Genomic DNA, 20,194 nt, shown 5'->3' on the forward strand with positions numbered 1-20,194 from the left:
CCATTAAAATTAATGGATTTTTATCATTATTTCAGAAATATATTTTTTATATTAAGAAATAAATACAGGTAGTGTTTTTATAAATAATTATATCGTGAAATAACCCTTTCATTCGTTTTATAAATACATTATTTAAAAAGTGCCCTAAGTCTTAACAGTGACCGGTAGAATCTCTATCAAGCTAATATACTGAGATTTTCAACTCCACCATAGTTATTTATTTTTTTAACAGGCATAAAATAGTTCAACACAATGTTCGAAATAAAGTTGTGGGCTGGAATATAAAGGTATACTTCATAACAAAAGGAACTGGGAGGGAAGTGAAACTAAGCTGTTCTGAACAGATGGATCATAGAAGAAACCTGAAGATTTTATTTTCATTTAATATTAAATGCAAAGGGAATAAATGAAGATAAGAGTTCTCGTTTAAATTGTGAAATAAAACTAAAAAGCAAAGTTTTTAAAAGAAAAATTTATTTGTGGCAAAATAAAATGTCGGATTCCTCAATTTGAACAGATGATGCATTTTTGGAGTAAAAAATTTTCAAATGGAATATTTTTCAAATACTTGAGTGTCATTCATGTAGTACTTACATATATAAGTAAAAATATTTAAATTTAAAAGAATTTATAGGATACAGAGCTAAAACAAAACTTTACAATAAACAAAGTAAGCAAAAATCATATTCAATCAAGGATAAATTGAATAAAATGTAACATTTATCTAATAAAAAAAATATTTCAATTTTAATAATGCTAAAAAATATATATTCTACTACATATAAAAGTAAATAATTTATGATTCTAAGGCCCCCCACTACTATTATACCCATAACTTAAATAATACAATGTGATTGTACAAAGTGTTGTGAGCATAGAAATATTTAAGGCACTTCACTAAAATTTAAACTTTCTGGGGTACATTCAGGTCAGTATTAAGTTGAGGTGCATTTTGTACATCAACTGGACTAGGTACAGTTTGATCAAGAAAATGTTTTTGTTCACTCTGTTCAATGGTTTCATTTTTGGCATTTAGATCAGCCATAGATTTATTGCGCTCTCTTCTAAGAATATCCATTTGACGCTCTACCATCTTTCTATAAGCTTCTTCATCAACTGCAAGTTGTGAATGTTTTCGCAATTCTTCCTGGAATGCTTCACTAGATTCAGCAAACTTCCTTTTTTTAGCTTCGAATTTTTCTTCAGTTTGTTGTAACTCAGCTTCTAATTTCTTTTGATGCATTGTAAGAGATTCAACTTGTCGGTTCAAAACTTGCATCCTAGCTGTTGTTACAACTGATCTAACATCAGGTACGATAGAATCAAAGAAAATTTCATTGAGGAGGCGATGATTTCTCAAGTATCGAGCATAGGCAACATGCTTAACAGAGAGACCATCATCTTGATCTTCTTCATCTTCAGCAGGCTGTATTTCTATTCTTCTTTCGGCTTTTGTCCCAGAATAACTGTCCCGTTCTTCTGCAGCTTGTTGGGAAGTTTGTCCTTTATTTTTGGCAGCGATATAACTCAGGTAGGCTGGGGAATTGTGGTAGGCTTTAAGTGTCTTCTCGTATTCAAGTTTTTCAGCCTCATATTCATTAACATAGTCAGTTTTTTCATCATCAGGTAAGTCTCTCCACATTTGTCCTATAATTTTTCCTATTTGCCATAATTTTAATTCTGGATTCCTAGCTTTAACTTGATCCCATACTTTTCTTGAATATCTCATGTAAGGCATAAGTGGTTTTTCTGGAGGTTTTGGGGGTTTCAGAACTCCAGCTCCTTTACCAACCTTCTGAGGCTGAAAAGTAGGATGCCCAGTAGGAGTTGTTATAAAAGGGGACTGATTAGCATCTTTAGCACTAGATCCTGCTCCAGACGTTCTCAATCTCTCCTTCAGAATATTAAAAGCCATTGGAGATCCTGCTGTCATGTACTGATTTTGAACAGGCATTCCGCCCATACTAATTTGTTTATAATTTACGGGCAACGACATTTTAAATTCTTAAATATTAAGATGCAAATTATTTTTTTAAAAATAATGTAGTCACATTACCACAAGGGAACAAAACTAACAGGAATATCTTTCAAAAGAAAAGTCATTGTCTTCAAAACTATAGTTTACTAACACAAATCAAAACCTTACAACTTGTAACCTCCAGACCGATAGAGCGGTTAAGATTTCTATAACTGTGAAAAAATCAGATTATGAAAAATATCCTTGCTTTTATGAACTTTTTATTTTTTTACCTATCTTACTATTGATCATAGTTAACTGTAAAATAAAATTGTGTTTTTAATGAAGAAATTACAAACGTGGTTTATATTGACGTGGTCATATTTGTTTTCCTCGTGATGTTTTATGTGCAAATAATATAAATTATTTTTTTGTATACTTCTTCGGGGTGTTGAATAAACAAAAATGTTATTTGAAAGACATTTTCAAACATTCATATCATTATTTATTTAATCGTACAGATGTTCAAATCAGCATTTGTCAAAATGGCGATTTCTTATCTCTGCTAGATTACCAGTGATGTACTTGATTATTCAAGTACTTAATTAATCTGTTTTAAATTGTGATATAAAGCCTTTTATGTGTAAAAAATTTCGCCTTAATAATTTCAATGTTTTCCCTACAACCACATAATCAGGTAATATTTCGCGTTAATTGAGCGTTGTTAAAAATAATAATTGCGATGTTGGTTGTTTTCATTATCATGTTTTTTGTTTCAAATTTTAATTATTCGTCAATCCATTTTTACCGTTAGTCTCTAATCACAATATCATTTATCTTTAATTTTTTTTAAATTTAGTTCTTAAGTCAATTCATATAATTAAAACCCACCTTGACCATGTTTAGAAGTCCTGTTGATACCACTTACTTAATAAAAAATGAAGTAATTGTTGTATTCTTAGAAATATTGTAATGTTTCAAAGAGTTTAAAAAATTAGTATGTCCCAAATATTATTTACTTCATTATTTCAGTACTGAGTTAGTAACTAATCTATTTCCATAATTCTGGTGTAATCAAATTTTAGTATTGTTAAATATTTTTTAATCTCATTTGATTTGATATTGAAATAAATAATTTGAAATTGGCCAAGGCAATGAATAGAACCTATGAGTTAATTTGTTAAGTAATTAAAAAAAAAATCTTAAAGGTTTTTTGGTAATTGTTTAGAATGTAACCTTCTGACCTGTAACACAGAAAAGTTTCCATGATAGAATCTATTACTTTTTGTTGTTCCTTATCTTACTAACCTACAGCATACTAAGTAAAATTTTTTATCTTGCTTGCATTGTATTATTTTAAAAATGATTTCTTTTATGCATGACCCCAAGCTGACTTTGATTACCTAGGAGGTTACATCATCTGAGGAGTAACTGGAAATCAATGTCTGTGATCTATATTATGTAGCTTTAGTAAAATGCAAATAATCTTTTGGGTATTATTATGGGTCTGTATAAGTTGTTGAGTTTTACCCAGGTAACATTTGTTCATTTCTGCTCGCTGATGAAATAATGCGTCCATAGAGATCCTTGTCAGCAGATGAAAGGTTTATATTTAAGGAGATTATGATTTAAAATTCATATCCAATTTACTGATTGTTTTATAATTTTAAAATTAAATTTAAAAAGTTAAATTAATAATTCAGTTTTGTTGGCAATTTTTGTATTGTATACTATAGAGTATACCAAGTAATACTCCATAATGGCATGTTGACATCACTTATACACAATCAGAAAACAATCAACCATTAGTGTCAGTTATAACCTGACACCATATAGTGATTCATATTTGTAAGAATCTAAGTCCCAACCTCAACTGAAAAGGATCTGTTGGGTGTTTACTCATCTCTTGAATGAATGGGAATCGACAGCTGTTTTTCAAAGCAGTTATGAGAATATTGTAGGTTATAATCCACAAAAATAAAGCATTTTGTATAAGTGAGCACATGTTGGAATCTTGCTTCAGAATTTTAATGAAGACCACAATATTTTTAAAATTACAACTTGCTAAATAAAAGTAGTTGCCATTTCATATCTGTGATTTGGCTTCTCAAATTTTACAGATAATATATCCATACTTTCTGTTAAGAAATTTATAGGTATAGTTAATTAGGTATCAAGTTATCAACTTCTTCACATTTGGTACTGATATCTTACATTTCTAGATTTGTTTTGTTTATTTGTTGTTACTGATTGATTACTTGGTTAATTGGATGGTATTCAATGTATTTCATTCAAATTTATTGTGCAATACAATGTTTGTGAATTGTTTCTTGTAATTTATAATTATTACAGTGTTGATCATTATAGGTAATATGCTTATATAGATTTTCTAGTTTCATAATTGCCTGATTTTTTTTTTAATGTATTGATACTTTTATTTGATATTTTTTTATTTAACAATTCTTTTATTGTTGATCAGAATTAATTTTGTATTGAAATTTTTTTCAGGCCTTGTTTTATTTATCTCCGCTAAGGACGCCTAAACGAAACCATTTATCTAAGAAAAGTGTTTGTAAGATTGAAGCAAATTTCCATCCGGAGATTCTATGTTCAGAAAGTTTTGAAAAGGTTATTATTTATTATATTTCTATTTTGTTGATTTTCTTTTATTTTAAAGTTTCACAATTTGGCATAACAATAAATAGTTTTTCTCTAGGTGAGCATAAAAGATCTTCCATTGTATTCTTTCCTGTTTTTTTTTTTTTTTACGATATTGACTTTTTAGGATTGTATCCCTATCCTCTGAACATATTAAATATTTCAGTAATACTGCTGTTATCAGTAGATCTGAAATATTATTCAGTCATATTATTTAAAACGGTTAGCCGTTAACTCAACTTGTCAGGTCAATTGACTGCTGATACAGTAATACAATAGAACATATTTCTTGCTCACCTACTAAATTTTATGGCAGTCTTCCTTCTAAATTTGGAATGAAGACTAGAAGTAATTGTTGAAATACTATTGATATTTTATAAACTCTCACTTATCCGTGAAAAGAGGATTTGGATTTGTAAAAAGATTGGATCATTTAAAAGAAAACAAAATAAGTTTTACTTTTTTAATAATAAATTTAATTATTAAACATCATGTATTTGTTTTTTTATTTTTAGATTTTTTAAAAATATTTTTACAGTAGTCACATATTGATTAAATTTGTGAGCAATAGTAAAAAAAAAATTTTTTTGACCTACCAACATTCTATCAGCTATTTTTTCTTTGGACTACCTTTAATTTTTCAATCATGTTGGTTATCTTGACTGTCTATTAACTACATTTATAAAAACAATTTTATAACCATGAATACAAAAATACTATATATTTAGTACAATTTAACAGTGATTTTCATTTTATTTTATAATAACTGGCCTAAATTACCTTTGCAATAAAGTTATATAAATGGCCAGGCAGTGGATTGTTTATAGCTACATTGAAATTATATATTTTTTGATAGTTGCTTATTAGTTTTAATGAAAGATATGTTTAAGCAGGCTGCCCATTAAGATCACCCTACTCTTGCTCACTTTTCAAAAGTTTAATAGACAGAGAGCCACCTATTACATTGCTCCACCTCATCCTGGCCTTTATCTTTCTATTATATACATTTTTAGAAGGAGCCAGGGTAACAATTAAGTGGGTCCCCAGCATTTCACTTTAATTTATAAACCTGTTTTCTGTTTTAATTAGAAGTTGATGAAGTACTGTTTCAAGTATTTATTTTTGTTTTTAGGCGTTATCTACTATAAAGGATTCTGGACTTCTCGACTCCTTTCCTAAAGATCTACAGCCAAAGAAATGGATTTTAGGAGAGAAAGTAACTTTAGTAACAAAAGGTGGCATGCGTGTAAGAGCAGAATTCCTTGGTTCCAATCCTCATCATTCATCCTATCTACCAGGAATCTCCCCATTGTCATTCAGTACAGATCTTTTTACTTACTGATTTTTGTGTTTATTTAATTATTTAAATTTTTTTTTTTTAATACATCCATATGTTTCAGGAGTCCAAGTACGATCATTTAAGACAGAAAGATCAGTAAATGCTGAACTAGAAAGAAGCCCTGGCCTGTTTCAACGCATCAGACAAGCTGTTGGCTTAGAGAGGCATCCAGTGAATAAACCCCATGAACCGCCAATTGCTGCCGAACATGAGAATGATCCAACGTATCTCAACAGTTAGTGGTGTTCCTTCCATAAATATTATAATAATTAGTCTTATTTCTTCGTTTAAAATAAAATTTCCTTCTTCTTTGGTTGAGATGTTGTAATGAAGGAGAAGTTTGATTGGGATGTGGGAAAACTTATGTAAATTCCTGCAAGAGGAAAGAAGTATATTTTTAATAAGAAATTCAATACTTAAAAAAAAAAAATTACTTGCATATTGGACCTATAGAACTGTATACAGGGTTACAATCTGATACTATAAGCTAAGTTCCATTTAGGCCAGATCTTTACTGAAAAGGATCTGTTAAGGGTTTATTTTTTTCTTTTGAGTGAGCTAAAGTCGATAGCTGTTATTCAATTGAAGCAGTATAGGGGAGGTTACAACCTACAAGAACATAAATAGGGTTTAGGAAGTATAATACTGAATTAGCTTACCTTCTATGCATACCCCATTTGTTAGCAAGTCTTCCCCTGGCTGTGAACCTTTTGTAGAGCTATTATCTGTCGCATCCTTAAGCTTCATTTGCTAAAGCTTCAATTTTTGGTTTATACCATAATGTAAAGCCCTGAAATGAAGACCTGAATATGTGAAAGGTTTATTTCTGGATAATCAAAATTTTACTTTTAATGTTAAGCAATTATGCGGACATTAAAAAAATATATATTGTAGTCACTATATGTAAGGTCATTTAAGCCTATAGATTTTAGTCTGCCTGAAGTAAAAAATTGGTTTAGTCCTGTTAGCCATTGATCGATGCTATAATTTAGAGGCCCTCCAGTGCCTCTGATCTCTCCTATCACAGAGTTGCAAACAAAATCTGGGATAAACTACATCTTTTTATTACCGTTTTTTAAGAAACATTAAATTTACATCCTTGTCAAATGCATTACTTTGAAATTTAATGTTTTCTATAAAATTCATTATTTACTTCTAATAGATATTTTTGGCTCAGATATATTGAAATCTGAAACATCAAGCGTTGAAGAGAAACTGAAATTAGCTTTCGCTGAAGGTTATATGGCAGGTCAAGCACAAGGCAAGAGTGGTGGAAGAAGATGGTTAAAAGTAGCCCAACAGTTGCTCACGATTGTGTTAGTTATATCAATATTCATTTCACTCATGGGTAAGTTTTTATTTTAATTTACTAAATTTTACTATAATTTCATATTCTGCCCATCGTTATGGGTTTTATTATAGATTTTTCTAATAATGATAACATTTTCTATTTCAAATGTACGATTAGAGAAATATAGTAATTAAAGTATATTTACAAGTTTTGTAAAATTAATCAATAATATTTATTCGATAAAACGATACCTTATGATAAATCTATATAACATATATCTTGTGTTTTCTAAAGAAATTAACATTATTTTTGAGGTATGCGAAACATACTTTTAAGTAAAAATAAATCGGAATTTATCAATCTGATATATTATCATTGAAAAAGATTACTAGCCAGTATGGTAATAATTAAATTTTTGTAATGACAATTGCTTTCTTTGTAGCTAGTGCAAATGGAACTGTGTTTCGCATACAGTTGGGTAATCAGGTAGAAGTCGATCCCGAAGAAATACATGTCACTTTTAATGATGTTAAAGGTGTAAGTTTTAGTTGTTTATCATATTATCAATTATGATTTCACATTTATGAAGTAGTAACTTTATGATTTCTCGCTTTTAGGCTGATGAAGCTAAACAAGAACTGAAGGATGTTGTGGAATTTTTAAAAAATCCAGAAAAATTTTCAGCTTTAGGAGGGAAACTTCCCAAAGGTTTGTTCCTTAAATGGATTTATTTGTATGTATATATAATTAAAATTTATTTTTATTATTTTTTACTTAACCTTACTCCTAGGTTCTTCTTTCGTTTTTATTATTCCAGTCAACTCAATTTCAGTATTTGAATGTTTGACAACAAATCGGTTAATAAGAAACTGACAATGCCCTTTACACTTCCATTGTTCAAAAGATTTATTAAGAAAGTATGGGAATGGAATTTCTCTTGCATCAGCCGACTAAATAAGTAAAGGAATTTGTGAATTCGATCCATCTGCTGGTTAAGTCCATTAGAACTCAAACTGCTTTGTGTGATTTTTCTATTGTTGTTTGATTCGAGGTGTGGTATGTAGCAGGTAGTGGTGCTATAAGAATTAATACTAGACCAATCTGTCTTGAGTTTAAAAGGCTGGTTAAAAAAAATAAGAATTAGAGAAAGATGTTGGATTAATTATAAATATTTTAATTCCATTTTGGACAAATTAAATATAATTGTTTTTAACTTTAAAAGAAGTAGTAATCTATAAAGGTTTTGGAACATAAAAAATGTAATAGCATTAAAGCCTAATACAAAAAAAAAATTCCATATAAATTGACTGAAAAGAACATTATTAGGTTTAAACAATAACGTAAAAATTACAATTATCAATTTTTTTTAAGCAACTGAGTCAATATAAAATAGCTACTGAAAATACATTCCACTTGGTGTAAAGTGGCTTTTGAAAATCATATGCGTTAAAAAGTTTCATGAAATTACCTGTAACTAACCAAACAATTGTCTATTTTATGATGAAGAAGTACTGTGCTTATTTTTTAAACTTTTATATTACAATAATATTTTAAAGTTTTGTCTCTAGCTGAATAATTTTGTCATATTATAATTGTGTGGGTGTTAAAAAAAAATTTATGTAGGAGTACTTTTGGTTGGTCCTCCTGGAACTGGGAAAACACTACTAGCTCGAGCCGTAGCTGGTGAAGCAGGTGTTCCCTTTTTTCACGCTGCCGGACCTGAATTTGATGAAATTCTTGTTGGACAAGGAGCAAGAAGGGTTCGCGACTTGTTTAGTAAGTTCAACTACTTATTATTATTAATGTAAATTCCAACATTCATTACTTGTTTATATTAACAACTTGTTGCCCTTCTCTTTTTTATTTCTTGTTAAGGTAATTTTTCTGATCTGAGTGTTGCCATGTTCATAACCTCAGCCTGTATAAAGACTAATTCAGTAATTTTTTACTTGCTATAATTTTCTCAGAAATAAAAATTGTTGAACTTAACATTTTGAGTTATCAAATCTTAAACCAATGTAAAAAAATCAGTTATGCATTGAATGTTAAATATTATTTTGAATTTTGTTGTTCTGTATTAAAAACGATTTTTTTCAAGTCTCAGTGTTTTTTTTTCTTGCTATAATTTTCTCAGAAATAAAAATTTTTGAACTGACCTTTTAAGTTATCACGTGTAAAACTAATGTTAAAAAGTCAGTTATTCATTGAATAGATTTTTTAATTCTATATTCATTATGATTTTTTTCAAGTCTCATTTGTTTTGAGCTGACACTATAAAAGTGTAGTATAAAATTTATTTTTTGTTTTTAAAGCCTTGAATATTAATTTTCTGAGTCAGATCTTATATAAACAGGAAATTAAAATAATTTTCCATTGGAAAAATTTTAATCCAATGACCTGAGCTTATTTTGATTAATTGTAAATCAATTGATTTTTATGATTTTTGTTTCATTTCTAGAGGCAGCAAAGGATCGGGCTCCTTGTGTTATTTTTATCGATGAGATTGATTCTGTAGGTGCTAAGAGGACTAACTCAGTCCTTCACCCATACGCCAACCAAACCATTAATCAGCTACTTTCAGAAATGGATGGGTAAATAAAACATTTTCTGCTTTGTTTACATCATCTTATTTTTATTTTATTTTTTTATGAATGAGAAGGTTAAATATTGTTGGTGCGTTGACTTTCCTAGTGTTTGATTTACTTGGAATAATGAAATGTCAAGTTCACCACTAGCAATCAGTCCAAGAGATTGAGAAGAGAAAAAAAAAAAACAGTAACTTTACACTAATTTTTGATAACACTAAAGAAAACTATATACAGTTAAGAGTCAAAATTAATGACTTTGCCAACCTCAGTTAGAGGTAGTAAAAACTGACAACTATTCTGAAGATAAAAAAAATTCATTTTTGAGGTTTTTTTAGTATAAAAAAAAGATGTGCATCATTTCCTTTGAGAAGATGGTCAAGTTTTTAAAAGCCTAGCCTTGTGTAATGATAAAATAAATAAACTAAAAGTATTTAGTATTTATATATTGTTTTGTTTATTTATGTTGTTCTTTGCTGACCTAACCCCTGATGAAGACCTGAAACTCAGGTCGAAACGTCGGCATAAAATAAATAAATATTGTTTTGTTTATTTATGTTGTTCTTTTCTGACCAACCCCTGATGAAGACCTGAAACTCAGGTCGAAACGTCAGCATAAAATAAATAAATATTGTTTTGTTTATTTATGTTGTTCTTTGCTGACCCCCCCCCCCCCCCGACAAACTTCTCCAATCATTAAAAGTATTTAATTTGCATGCCCATCAAGTTTATTTTATTCCAGAAAAACTTAAAATTTCGCTTACTTTTCATTTGAAGCTCCATATCCTCAAAATTACCTACAACACTAAAACACTTCATAGCACATTATTTAAATAATTGGAGAAGTTTGTCGGGGGGGGGGGTGCGGTCAGCAAAGAACAACATAAATAAACAAAACCATATTTATTTATTTTATGCCGACGTTTCGACCTGAGTTTCAGGTCTTCATCAGGGGTTGTGGCGTAGAAGGTAGGCTTGCAACTGCTGTGGGGTTGAACATTATTTAAAGTATAATAAATTCTTTAAAATTTGAACCCTAGAAAATATGTCTGTCTGTATGTCTAATAGTTCCTGAGATGTATTTTTTTTCACAAAGCAAACGTTTTTTCAAAAAATCGAGAAATCAACATTTTGTGAATATATTTTGGCAAATTTCATGGAAGCTACTACTCCTATGAAAATACTAATTATAGAATACTTTATAGTACATCCAACTAGCTTTAGTTTGAGTGCTAATAGACTCTGTACATTCAATAATTTTTGAGATATAGTTTTCCCAAAATAAATTGATTAAATTACTGACTATTGTATTTTTGTCATGAAATGTTGCTTTTTAAAAAAAAATTATCTTGGGAACTATTGAACGTAAACAGCTCTATGAGGGCTCATATTTTAGCGCGAATGAAAAATTTTATTGTTTTTTTAACATTTTTAAACAGCCATCATTTTTTATTTTCCTAACTATGGTGCTTGTTAGACCATCATATATGACTAGTAACCAAATATAGTTTTAATTAAAGAATCAAAATTGGGTTGAAATACCTACTCTTTTTCTCTCAGTCTCTTGGACCGTATAGTCAATTATTCTAATGACACATTTTTTTTTTTTTTTTTTTTTTTTAATGTCTATTTGAAATGATATTGATCTGGTTCAATGTGTTAAACTTTTTATTATTAATTAACTATTTTAAGTGCTTCCTCTTTCACAAATGAGCCATTGAGAATGATGAACTTGCTAATATTGTATCCAGGCTGTTTGCTTTTTCCTGTTATTATATTTTGAATCTCAAAAAACATTTATTTGATATTTTTTTGTCTTACCAGCTTTAATAAGAAATTAGGCCATAAAAATAAGTTTCAACCTGAATTATAAACTACCAGAATCTTACTGAGGTCCATTAGTGTTTAATAATGCATGACTGAGTGGCCATTGTCATTTATAGTGGCTGATTTATTGTATACTAACAGAAAGGTGTTCAAAATTTTGTTAAACATGCATTAAGAAGTTTCCTTTCAGAAAATAAAAAATAACTCAAATGTTCCCTTAATAATTAATTCTCCTCTAAATACACTTCATTCTTTGTTAGATCTAAAAGTTCTGTGTCATTAGACAGATTCATTTTTGTTTGATGTTCACAAAAATGATAAAACCAAATTAGATCAGTATCAGAGGAGATACATCTTTGCACTCATATTTTTACTTTCCTTACCAACATAGGTAAGTAGAGAGAGAGAAAGGGATTCATGGACCATGATCTATTAAAATATCATCTCAATGAATGTAGTGGTTAAAAGATGAATATTGTAGAAGATTCCATATGCCAGTGCTTAGAGTATGAAGAAAAGGCTGAACATATCCTATAAGCCCTTGCCTTTTACTGATCATAATACTTGAATTAGCCAATAATTAAACGTAAACACATCACTAGAATTAAAAGAATCAAAAGACCTAATGGCCTTCGTTAGAAGCATCGAATTTCTATTGGATCTCTAAACAAGTTAGAGGGTAACTCAAAAAAAGATCTAAATGGGTCGAGGTGAGGAAGGGTTTGCCATATCCCTTTAGTGTAATAATAATAATAGGTAAAGAGAATATTATAATTGGCTCAAATTTTTGATGCACAGTTTTTAATGGATCATCTGTTTTAGAGCCCCTTTATATAAAAAATTATGAGGGTAGTATTGAAAATAAAGGAAGGGATTATTGTATTACTTTGCAGCCAAAGTGTTTAGCAAAGTAATGAGAATGGCCATGCCAGATATTTTAATAACATGACTTAAAAAATTTTCCATTGTTTAAAACATGGAAAAAGTCGTTTACACAGACAGTTATATTTGGTGGGTGGCATTCAAGAATTTTCAAAAAACATATATATATTTTTTTCCTAAATTTTTCATAGAAATAATCCTGTTGCCTCAATAATATAATTATACTATGAAGTGTTAGTAAGTTATTCAGAATAACTTTTCAAAGTTTTCATTTCTTTGATGGTTGGTTTTATAGTTCAAAGTATTGACATTTATAGTTTTCATATATATTATACTTTTTAAATTAGCTTATTAAGACGGTTTAAGTCAGTTTTTGGCTTAGCGAATAAATTTAAATTGAAATAACTTTTATATAAATTTATTATAATTTAAGCATTAAAATTGAATTAGATTAATATTAAATTTTCCTGCAATATTTAAAAATCTTTAAATCAAATAATATTTTTTAATTTATGCCTATTAACTGACTGAATGATAAGGAAATGAATCCTTTCTGATTTTCATTTTTATGGTCAATATCAGACTAAGTTCATAGTCAATTTATTTCTTGAGAAAAATCCCTAAAGGGTTTTTAAATTATAAAAATATAGTTTTGGTTTAATTATTTCTTCACAGAAAAATAATAATAAATATTGAGGCATATTTTTACCCTATTACCTCAAGATAACTTGCAGGAGGGGATATCATTTTCAAATATGATCATTGTTGTTGATTTTTAAACGCTTGAGGGAGAAATGCTTTATGATAATAAACAGCGCCAACTTAAGCTTACAACCTTATTGACTGAAGATAAACTACCTTAATGGCACATATATCTTTAGCATTACTGAATATCCTAATGACTTTCCATAACACCCTGACTCTTTTATCACTATATTTTTTGATTTCAGAAAAAATAAAAATTAATAGCACTGTACTTAATTGAGACAGATTGTAATATTTAGCCATAAAACATATCTCTCTCTCTCTCTCTCTCTCTCTCTCCAAAAAAAAAAAAAGTACAGTATCAGAGAACCTTCAGTACAACATACTTGCTAACATTCTTTGTACATGTGTTATAACTTATAAAACCTCCGGAAATCTTAAATTTAATTATTTTACTCCAAGTTCAGGATGAATAGATAATACTCTCACAATTTTATATATCCAGGAAGGTACAATGCTAAAACTATATTAGATTAGACTGATGTTCAGATTGAAGTCCTGTAGAATTTGACTTGCATTGTTTCACAACTGGTTGGTCATCATGTGGTGTATCTGTTGTTTCATCCTAACGTTTGATGTTGACCCTTAGGGTTAGCAAGTGTAAACTGAAAATACTGACTTATGATTTTAAGTCATTTTGGATGTATGATTTATTAATTTAATACAAAAGTATACTTGTTCTTAAATGTTCTTGTTAATACTAAATTGTTCTTAAATAATAACTGTTATTTGTTACAGTTTCCACCAGAATGATGGTGTTATTGTACTGGGTGCGACAAACAGGAGAGATGATCTTGACAAGGCACTTTTACGACCAGGAAGATTCGATGTTGAAGTTATTGTATGTATTTTGTTTATTCTTCACATTCTTAATAATATTAAACATTTTTTAATTAAGTAGAACTTTAGTAACATACTTTAAATGCACAGGTAATTTATTTTCCTGAATTTAGGTTCCTACCCCAGATCTTACCGGACGTAAAGAAATCCTATCTCTATATTTGAGTAGAGTATTAAGTAAAAGCATCGATGTGGAACTACTCGCTCGAGGAACAACTGGTTTTACCGGAGCAGATCTGGAGAACATGGTAAACCAGGCTGCGCTGAAGGCTGCTATAGATGGTGCTGATTCAGTCACTATGAAGTATCTAGAATCAGCTAGAGATAAGGTTTTGATGGGTATGTTCTTTTTAAGTTTCAAAAACATTAAGTTAAAATCTATTTCCTTTAAGTTATAATTTATTTCTCCTTTGTTTCCTTTACATTATTATTATAAAGTTTATTATTTATTATTAACAAAGTGATGCAATATTATAATATTATGCCATCCATCTTATCATTAGATGTGTGAGTTCTAATCATTTTGTGTCTTTGCATTATTTAATTCCAAGAAATTTTCAATGTTTTCTTATTTTTATGGACATTTTTAAAGAATACTTTGTAGCTGTTTGTAAATAAAGTTTTGCTAGATTCCAAATATTATAATCATCTTGTTTACGAAGTATGTAGTTATATCCTAGTGTATCTCAGAATATAGATGCCACCACAATTGATATTTTGTTTATTTACTTGCAGATCTGGTAGATTAAATTAAGGAAAAATTACATATTTTATCCAACTTGCCACATGACTTCAATTTTTCACTCCACAATCAATCTTCACCAATTTATTTATGAAAAATTTTGATGTATAAAGCCAATGCAATTATTAACTATTTAAAAAGCCAAAGCCATTTTATTAATATGTAATTAAAGGGTACAATGGAAAAACAATGAGATTCCATGTATTGTTAAAATTAAAACTTCTCTAGCATCTGCCGTTTCTTATTTCTTATTGTCAATATTTAACTTTCCTGAGTATACTTAATGTTGAGACCATCATATGTGAATGGAGTTTATTGTAGCTTTATTAATATTATTGTTAAGGGGAAAATATTTGGCCATTGGCTTTTCTTTTTGAATTCTAAGGAAAGGTTTCGATGAGCATTGTTGTTTTTCAAACAATTTGTCTTCTATGCAAAAGAAGTAATGGCGGAATAAATTCTGAATATTTTTTGTCATATCTGTTATTGTGTGGTTTTGAATTTAAATTTATGGTTTATGCTGTGGTTAGCTGGTGCTATGCAATTTATATTTTTGATGTTTTTACAGTTTGTGATGTGTTGTTGGATTTTAGTTTTCAGTTTTTTTTTTGTCTCTCCAATATATATTTTTTCACTTAAAGATCTACTAGAAGAGTTTTTTTAAAAAACTAATTAGAAATGTTGAATAAACACCACTCTTCCTTGTTTCATATATATTTTATTTCATTATAATGAAAATAACGTTTCAGAGTTGTCACCCCATCTTCAGGTTTCTATAACAAATTCTCAAATAACAGCACATGCTTACTACATTTACAATATATCATATTGCCTGTAGATAAAGATATTAATCAGGTAATTTGTTTATAAAAAAAAATTTAAATAATATTGTAAATGTAAGCGTGTGATGTTATTTGAGAATTTTTTATAGAAACCTGAAGATGGGGTGACAACCCTGAAACGTTGTTTTCATTATAATGAAATAAAATATATATGAAACAAGGAAGAGTGGTATTCATTCAATATTTATAATTATATTTTTTCACAATATTGGAGATTATGTAGGTAAAAATAGTTGATAAGATTTAATTATGAATTTCAGGGTTGGCGCTCTTTCCTTTCTTAATCCCTTTAGGACTCGGTAAAAAAGCTTTTGATTTTGGTAAAAATCTGATTCCATCTTTCGCCCAAAATCTGCCCAGATTTTCCTATTGGCTTCTGTGACTTTTTTTAGCCTCAATCCTTTTCCGCTTGTACCTTTCGAAATTCTCCAATTCTGCTATTCATTTTTAATCAAATTGGAGTTTTGCTCTGAACTTCTTAATTTATTAAGTACTGTCTACTCTTGTGCAATGTTGAGTTTCATGTTTTATTTATTAATTATTTCAATCTTCATAAGTATATCTTGTTATGTAGGTCCTGAACGAAAATCTAGAATACCTGATGAAGAAACAAATGAAATAACTGCCTATCATGAAGGTGGTCATACATTGGTTGCTTTTTACACTAAAGATAGCCCACCACTTCATAAAGTTACTATTATCCCAAGGGGTCCTACACTTGGCCATGTGAGTATTTATTTATTTTTCAGTTTATTATTTTAAGTAATGAAACACTTCTTTATCGTAAATTCTTGTAAAATCTCCACTCTAAATAATTTGCATGTATTCCTTAATGCAGTTTAACCGGCACATTCAGTACACAAATATAACCAAATAGATGCATAATTGTCTGAGAAATTTGAAATCTTTCATTCCAATTATACATCCACATCATTCATTGTCATTTGATGCAATTCTATGCTTTAATAAAAGTATTGCATACTATTCCATTGTAAGGCCTGAAATTTTCATAGGCTGTTGGACTGGTTATATTCAAGAAAAGCTACCTTCCTTGAAGTGATTTTCCCATTTATCATATCCAACTATCATTGATATTAAATTTATTTGAATAAAAATATTGTAGTTGAATTCCTACTGAATGTTTATGCAGCTTTTAAAGTGACTGCTCTACAATTTTGAGTTAATTTTGCCCAATTTTATGACTGATATGTAATAGCGATGGCCTTTTAGGTTTTAAACAACAGCCCTTGTCAAAATCTACCATTTTTTTGTCCAGAAATACTAGTTTGAAGTGGTTACAGTGAGTTTAAATAGAGTTCAAGTTTAAAATTACATCATCAAAACATAGAGTGGGCTAGTATTCGTCAAAATATACAATAATTTAGTCATCATACAACATTCACTTGAATGAAGACCATATGGGAGTTTTAGGCAAAAAAAAAAACACAAAAAGAACTGATTTTTTATTTTATCAAATTTATTAACTAATTAGTAAGAGTTTTACAACCACCAGAAATACAGTTCTATGTTGAAATTATTTGCAGATTTATGTTCTATGAGATGAGTTTCAGGCATAGGGCTCCTGTACTATCAGTCTTATAAGATGACTGATAAAAAATTCTGTCTAAAAAAAAATTCCCCATTATTTTCAAAATATTTGTATTTAATATTAATTTAAAACATTAGTATAAATTTATATTATTAATTATATCTTTATTTGAACATAATTTATTGGGAAAAATTATTATTTGTGTTTTCTTTATTTTTTATTTCTAAATGAAAAAGTGTAAAAAATATACATGAAATTTTCTGGACACTAAAATGTTTAATTTTTTTTATAGCTAATAAATCTTCTTTTAAATTAAACTTTTCATTAAGGTTAATTCCACTGTCTAAGTTTCATTGACAAAGTGTACTAATTTTATATAAATACTTATATATTAATGATATGAATTTATTATTGGAATATTTATCATAAATGATCTTTTAGACTGCGTACATGCCAGAAAAAGAAAGCTATCATGTGACTAAAAAGCAATTATTAGCCATGATGGATACCATGATGGGAGGTCGAGCTGCCGAAGAGCTCATCTTTGGTGTGGATAAAATTACTTCTGGAGCTGCTAATGATCTCAAGGTAATTCTTTCAATTACTCAATCTTCTTCAATTATATATATAATTAATTTTTAAAGAGAATATTTGACTTTCTTTTAGCAAGCGACTGCTATTGCGACCGCCATGGTAAAAGAATGGGGTATGTCCGAATCATTAGGGCTCAGAACTCATGATCCGAACAGTAAATCATTAATCAATATCAATGAACTTTCACCTCATACAGTAGATCAAATAGACTCAGAAATAAGGAAAATCATGCAGGTATTTCTAATTTATTAAAAAATATTTTTAAGTTATGTTCAATAAAATATAAGCGCTAATATATCTCTATTCTTATTTTTAATTTAACATAATCTTTTAGGAATCTTATGAGCGAGCTAAATCGATTTTGAAGACCCACCAGAAAGAGCACAAGCTACTGGCAGAGGCATTGTTGAAGTACGAAACTTTAGCAGCTGAAGATATCAAGGCTATCCTTAATGGAAATGGTGGAGATGGCAGGTTTAAACAGTGATAGTGATACATTAGAAAATTATTGAATCACTTTCCAATCTTTTCTAACGCTTTGTTATTTTAGCAAGAGATTAATTCACTGCGTAATTGTACTTAAAACTTGCAGGTTTTATCATTAAATTGTAAGAACATAATTTCTTTACCGAGATTTGAAAAAGTAACATTCAAAGTTTGTGAACATTGTATATTTTACATTCCTTTGTAGTGTGGTGTTTCTAGGTGTATTTCCCCCCTTTAATTCATTTGACTCATTACTGGAATTCCATCCTTCATACACATACGTGTGAAAGTGACGAACCAATGCTCTATATGTTTGTATTTTAACATAATTTATTGGTTAAAAATTATTATTCGTGTTTTATTTATTTTTTATTTGTAAATAAAAATCAATGTAAAAAATAAAGTTAAAATTCAATATATTTCTGAGGATAATAAATATGAACATATTTAATATGTGATTTCCTGATCACTATAATTAAATGTTATTAAAACTTTTTCAAATCCTGTAAAGGTTAGGATAAGCTTTGTCCAGCTGATAGATCTTCCTCTAAAACATTGTCAAAGTTTGGTTGACTAAGTGTACTAATCTCTGGAGTTGCTATTATAACTTTTGAGAATGTGAGAGATATGCTCTATCGAATAATCTATTTTTTTCTAAATATTTGTAGCCTTATCGCAATAGTATTTGTTATAATTAAATTAATCAGACAAATGTTGAATATAATACTTGATTAGCAGACCTCACCATCCTTGTATCATTTGATAATTATTGGTTTTTTAGTTAATTAACAGTTGTTTCCTTTGATAAATTATTCTTTTGAAACTAGGTATCCAATCACCTTAATTTTAATGAATATTGGTTGTCAAACAGTTCCCCTTCATTTTGTTGATCATTAACCTGTTTTGTAATATTAAATAGGTTATTTTATATATAGTTATTTTAATAAATTGTAATGTTTTTCCCCAATAATTCCTACTCTGATACAAGGACGTAACCATATGTTTAGGTTGTGCCCAACTTCAATATAATCCATGAAGACAGGTACTTTGATCCAACTTTGAATATTCTCAATTATACCTAAGTAAATGATGTTTTTTATTTCTACTTGTAAACTGCTTTCTACTTATTATAAGATATTATTTATGTATTATTGAGTTAATGATAACATGCTTGTCTTAAGTGTGTAATTTTTTGTTTTATTTAATTACAAAAATGGAAAGAACAGAGCTTGTTACTAATTGTTCTTATTCTGTTACAATACTTGAACCTTTATAAATTGATTAGTCGGTCTTTGATGCCTTATTTCATTGTTAATCTCTTATTTTATTTCTGTAATGAAGCCATTACAGAAACATAAATGTAATCATTATCATGTCTGGAACTGTTGCTACCTTGTTATCAAGCCTATTTTGAATCTAAACTATGAATATCAATGAATGAATTAACGATCAAAATGGAGATCAATGAATGAATTTACAATCAAAATGAAGATCAACAATTACAATGGTGATCTTAGTAATAAAAGCTTTTAATATCTTGGATGTTTCCTTTGATCGGTCTTCATGTGTTGTCTAAGATTAGTTCTTCATAATGGTGTTAATCTTGTCTCTGTTTATCTTTCCCTCTGTATAAATTACTACCAACTGCTTGGTTGAAACTTAAACCAATTTGAATGTATTTTTAAATGAATTGACATATACCAATGCTTTAGCTCATCCTGTGACTGCAAGGAAGAATGCAAAACAAAATTGTTTTATTTTTACATAACAGCCATTATTTGTGTGTACACACTCCAGGCTTTATCTTTTCTCTTTCCTTGCCACCTTCTGTTAATCC

The 20,194-nt window shown here is 28.9% G+C and overlaps 1 protein-coding gene and 1 pseudogene across 2 annotated transcripts; one reads left to right on the top strand and one right to left on the bottom strand.

The window, feature by feature from the left end:
• Positions 1 to 762: 762 nt before the first annotated feature.
• On the bottom strand, positions 763 to 2,129 carry LOC106680510 (SWI/SNF-related matrix-associated actin-dependent regulator of chromatin subfamily E member 1 pseudogene; annotated as a pseudogene).
• Positions 2,130 to 2,454: 325 nt separating this feature from the next.
• On the top strand, positions 2,455 to 19,585 carry YME1L (ATP-dependent zinc metalloprotease YME1L). Of its 2 annotated transcripts, none has more exons than XM_067046087.1 (16): positions 2,455 to 2,654; positions 4,466 to 4,585; positions 5,748 to 5,934; positions 6,016 to 6,189; positions 7,117 to 7,302; positions 7,688 to 7,782; positions 7,863 to 7,953; positions 8,869 to 9,021; positions 9,704 to 9,836; positions 14,043 to 14,145; positions 14,258 to 14,483; positions 16,303 to 16,454; positions 17,719 to 17,865; positions 17,944 to 18,105; positions 18,206 to 18,345; positions 19,365 to 19,585. In XM_067046087.1, the coding sequence occupies exons 1-16, from the start codon at positions 2,628 to 2,630 to the stop codon at positions 19,384 to 19,386; spliced, it is 2,118 nt and encodes a 705-aa protein (XP_066902188.1). In that variant the 5' UTR covers positions 2,455 to 2,627; the 3' UTR covers positions 19,387 to 19,585. The 2 variants fall into 2 exon arrangements, with proteins under 2 accessions (XP_066902188.1, XP_066902189.1); XM_067046088.1 differs by having other exon boundaries at positions 7,132 to 7,302.
• Positions 19,586 to 20,194: the final 609 nt, after the last annotated feature.

Source organism: Halyomorpha halys, unplaced genomic scaffold (assembly GCF_000696795.3).
Source record: "Halyomorpha halys isolate HHAL.00 unplaced genomic scaffold, Hhal_1.1 Scaffold265.1, whole genome shotgun sequence".
NCBI classification, from domain to species: domain Eukaryota; kingdom Metazoa; phylum Arthropoda; class Insecta; order Hemiptera; family Pentatomidae; genus Halyomorpha; species Halyomorpha halys.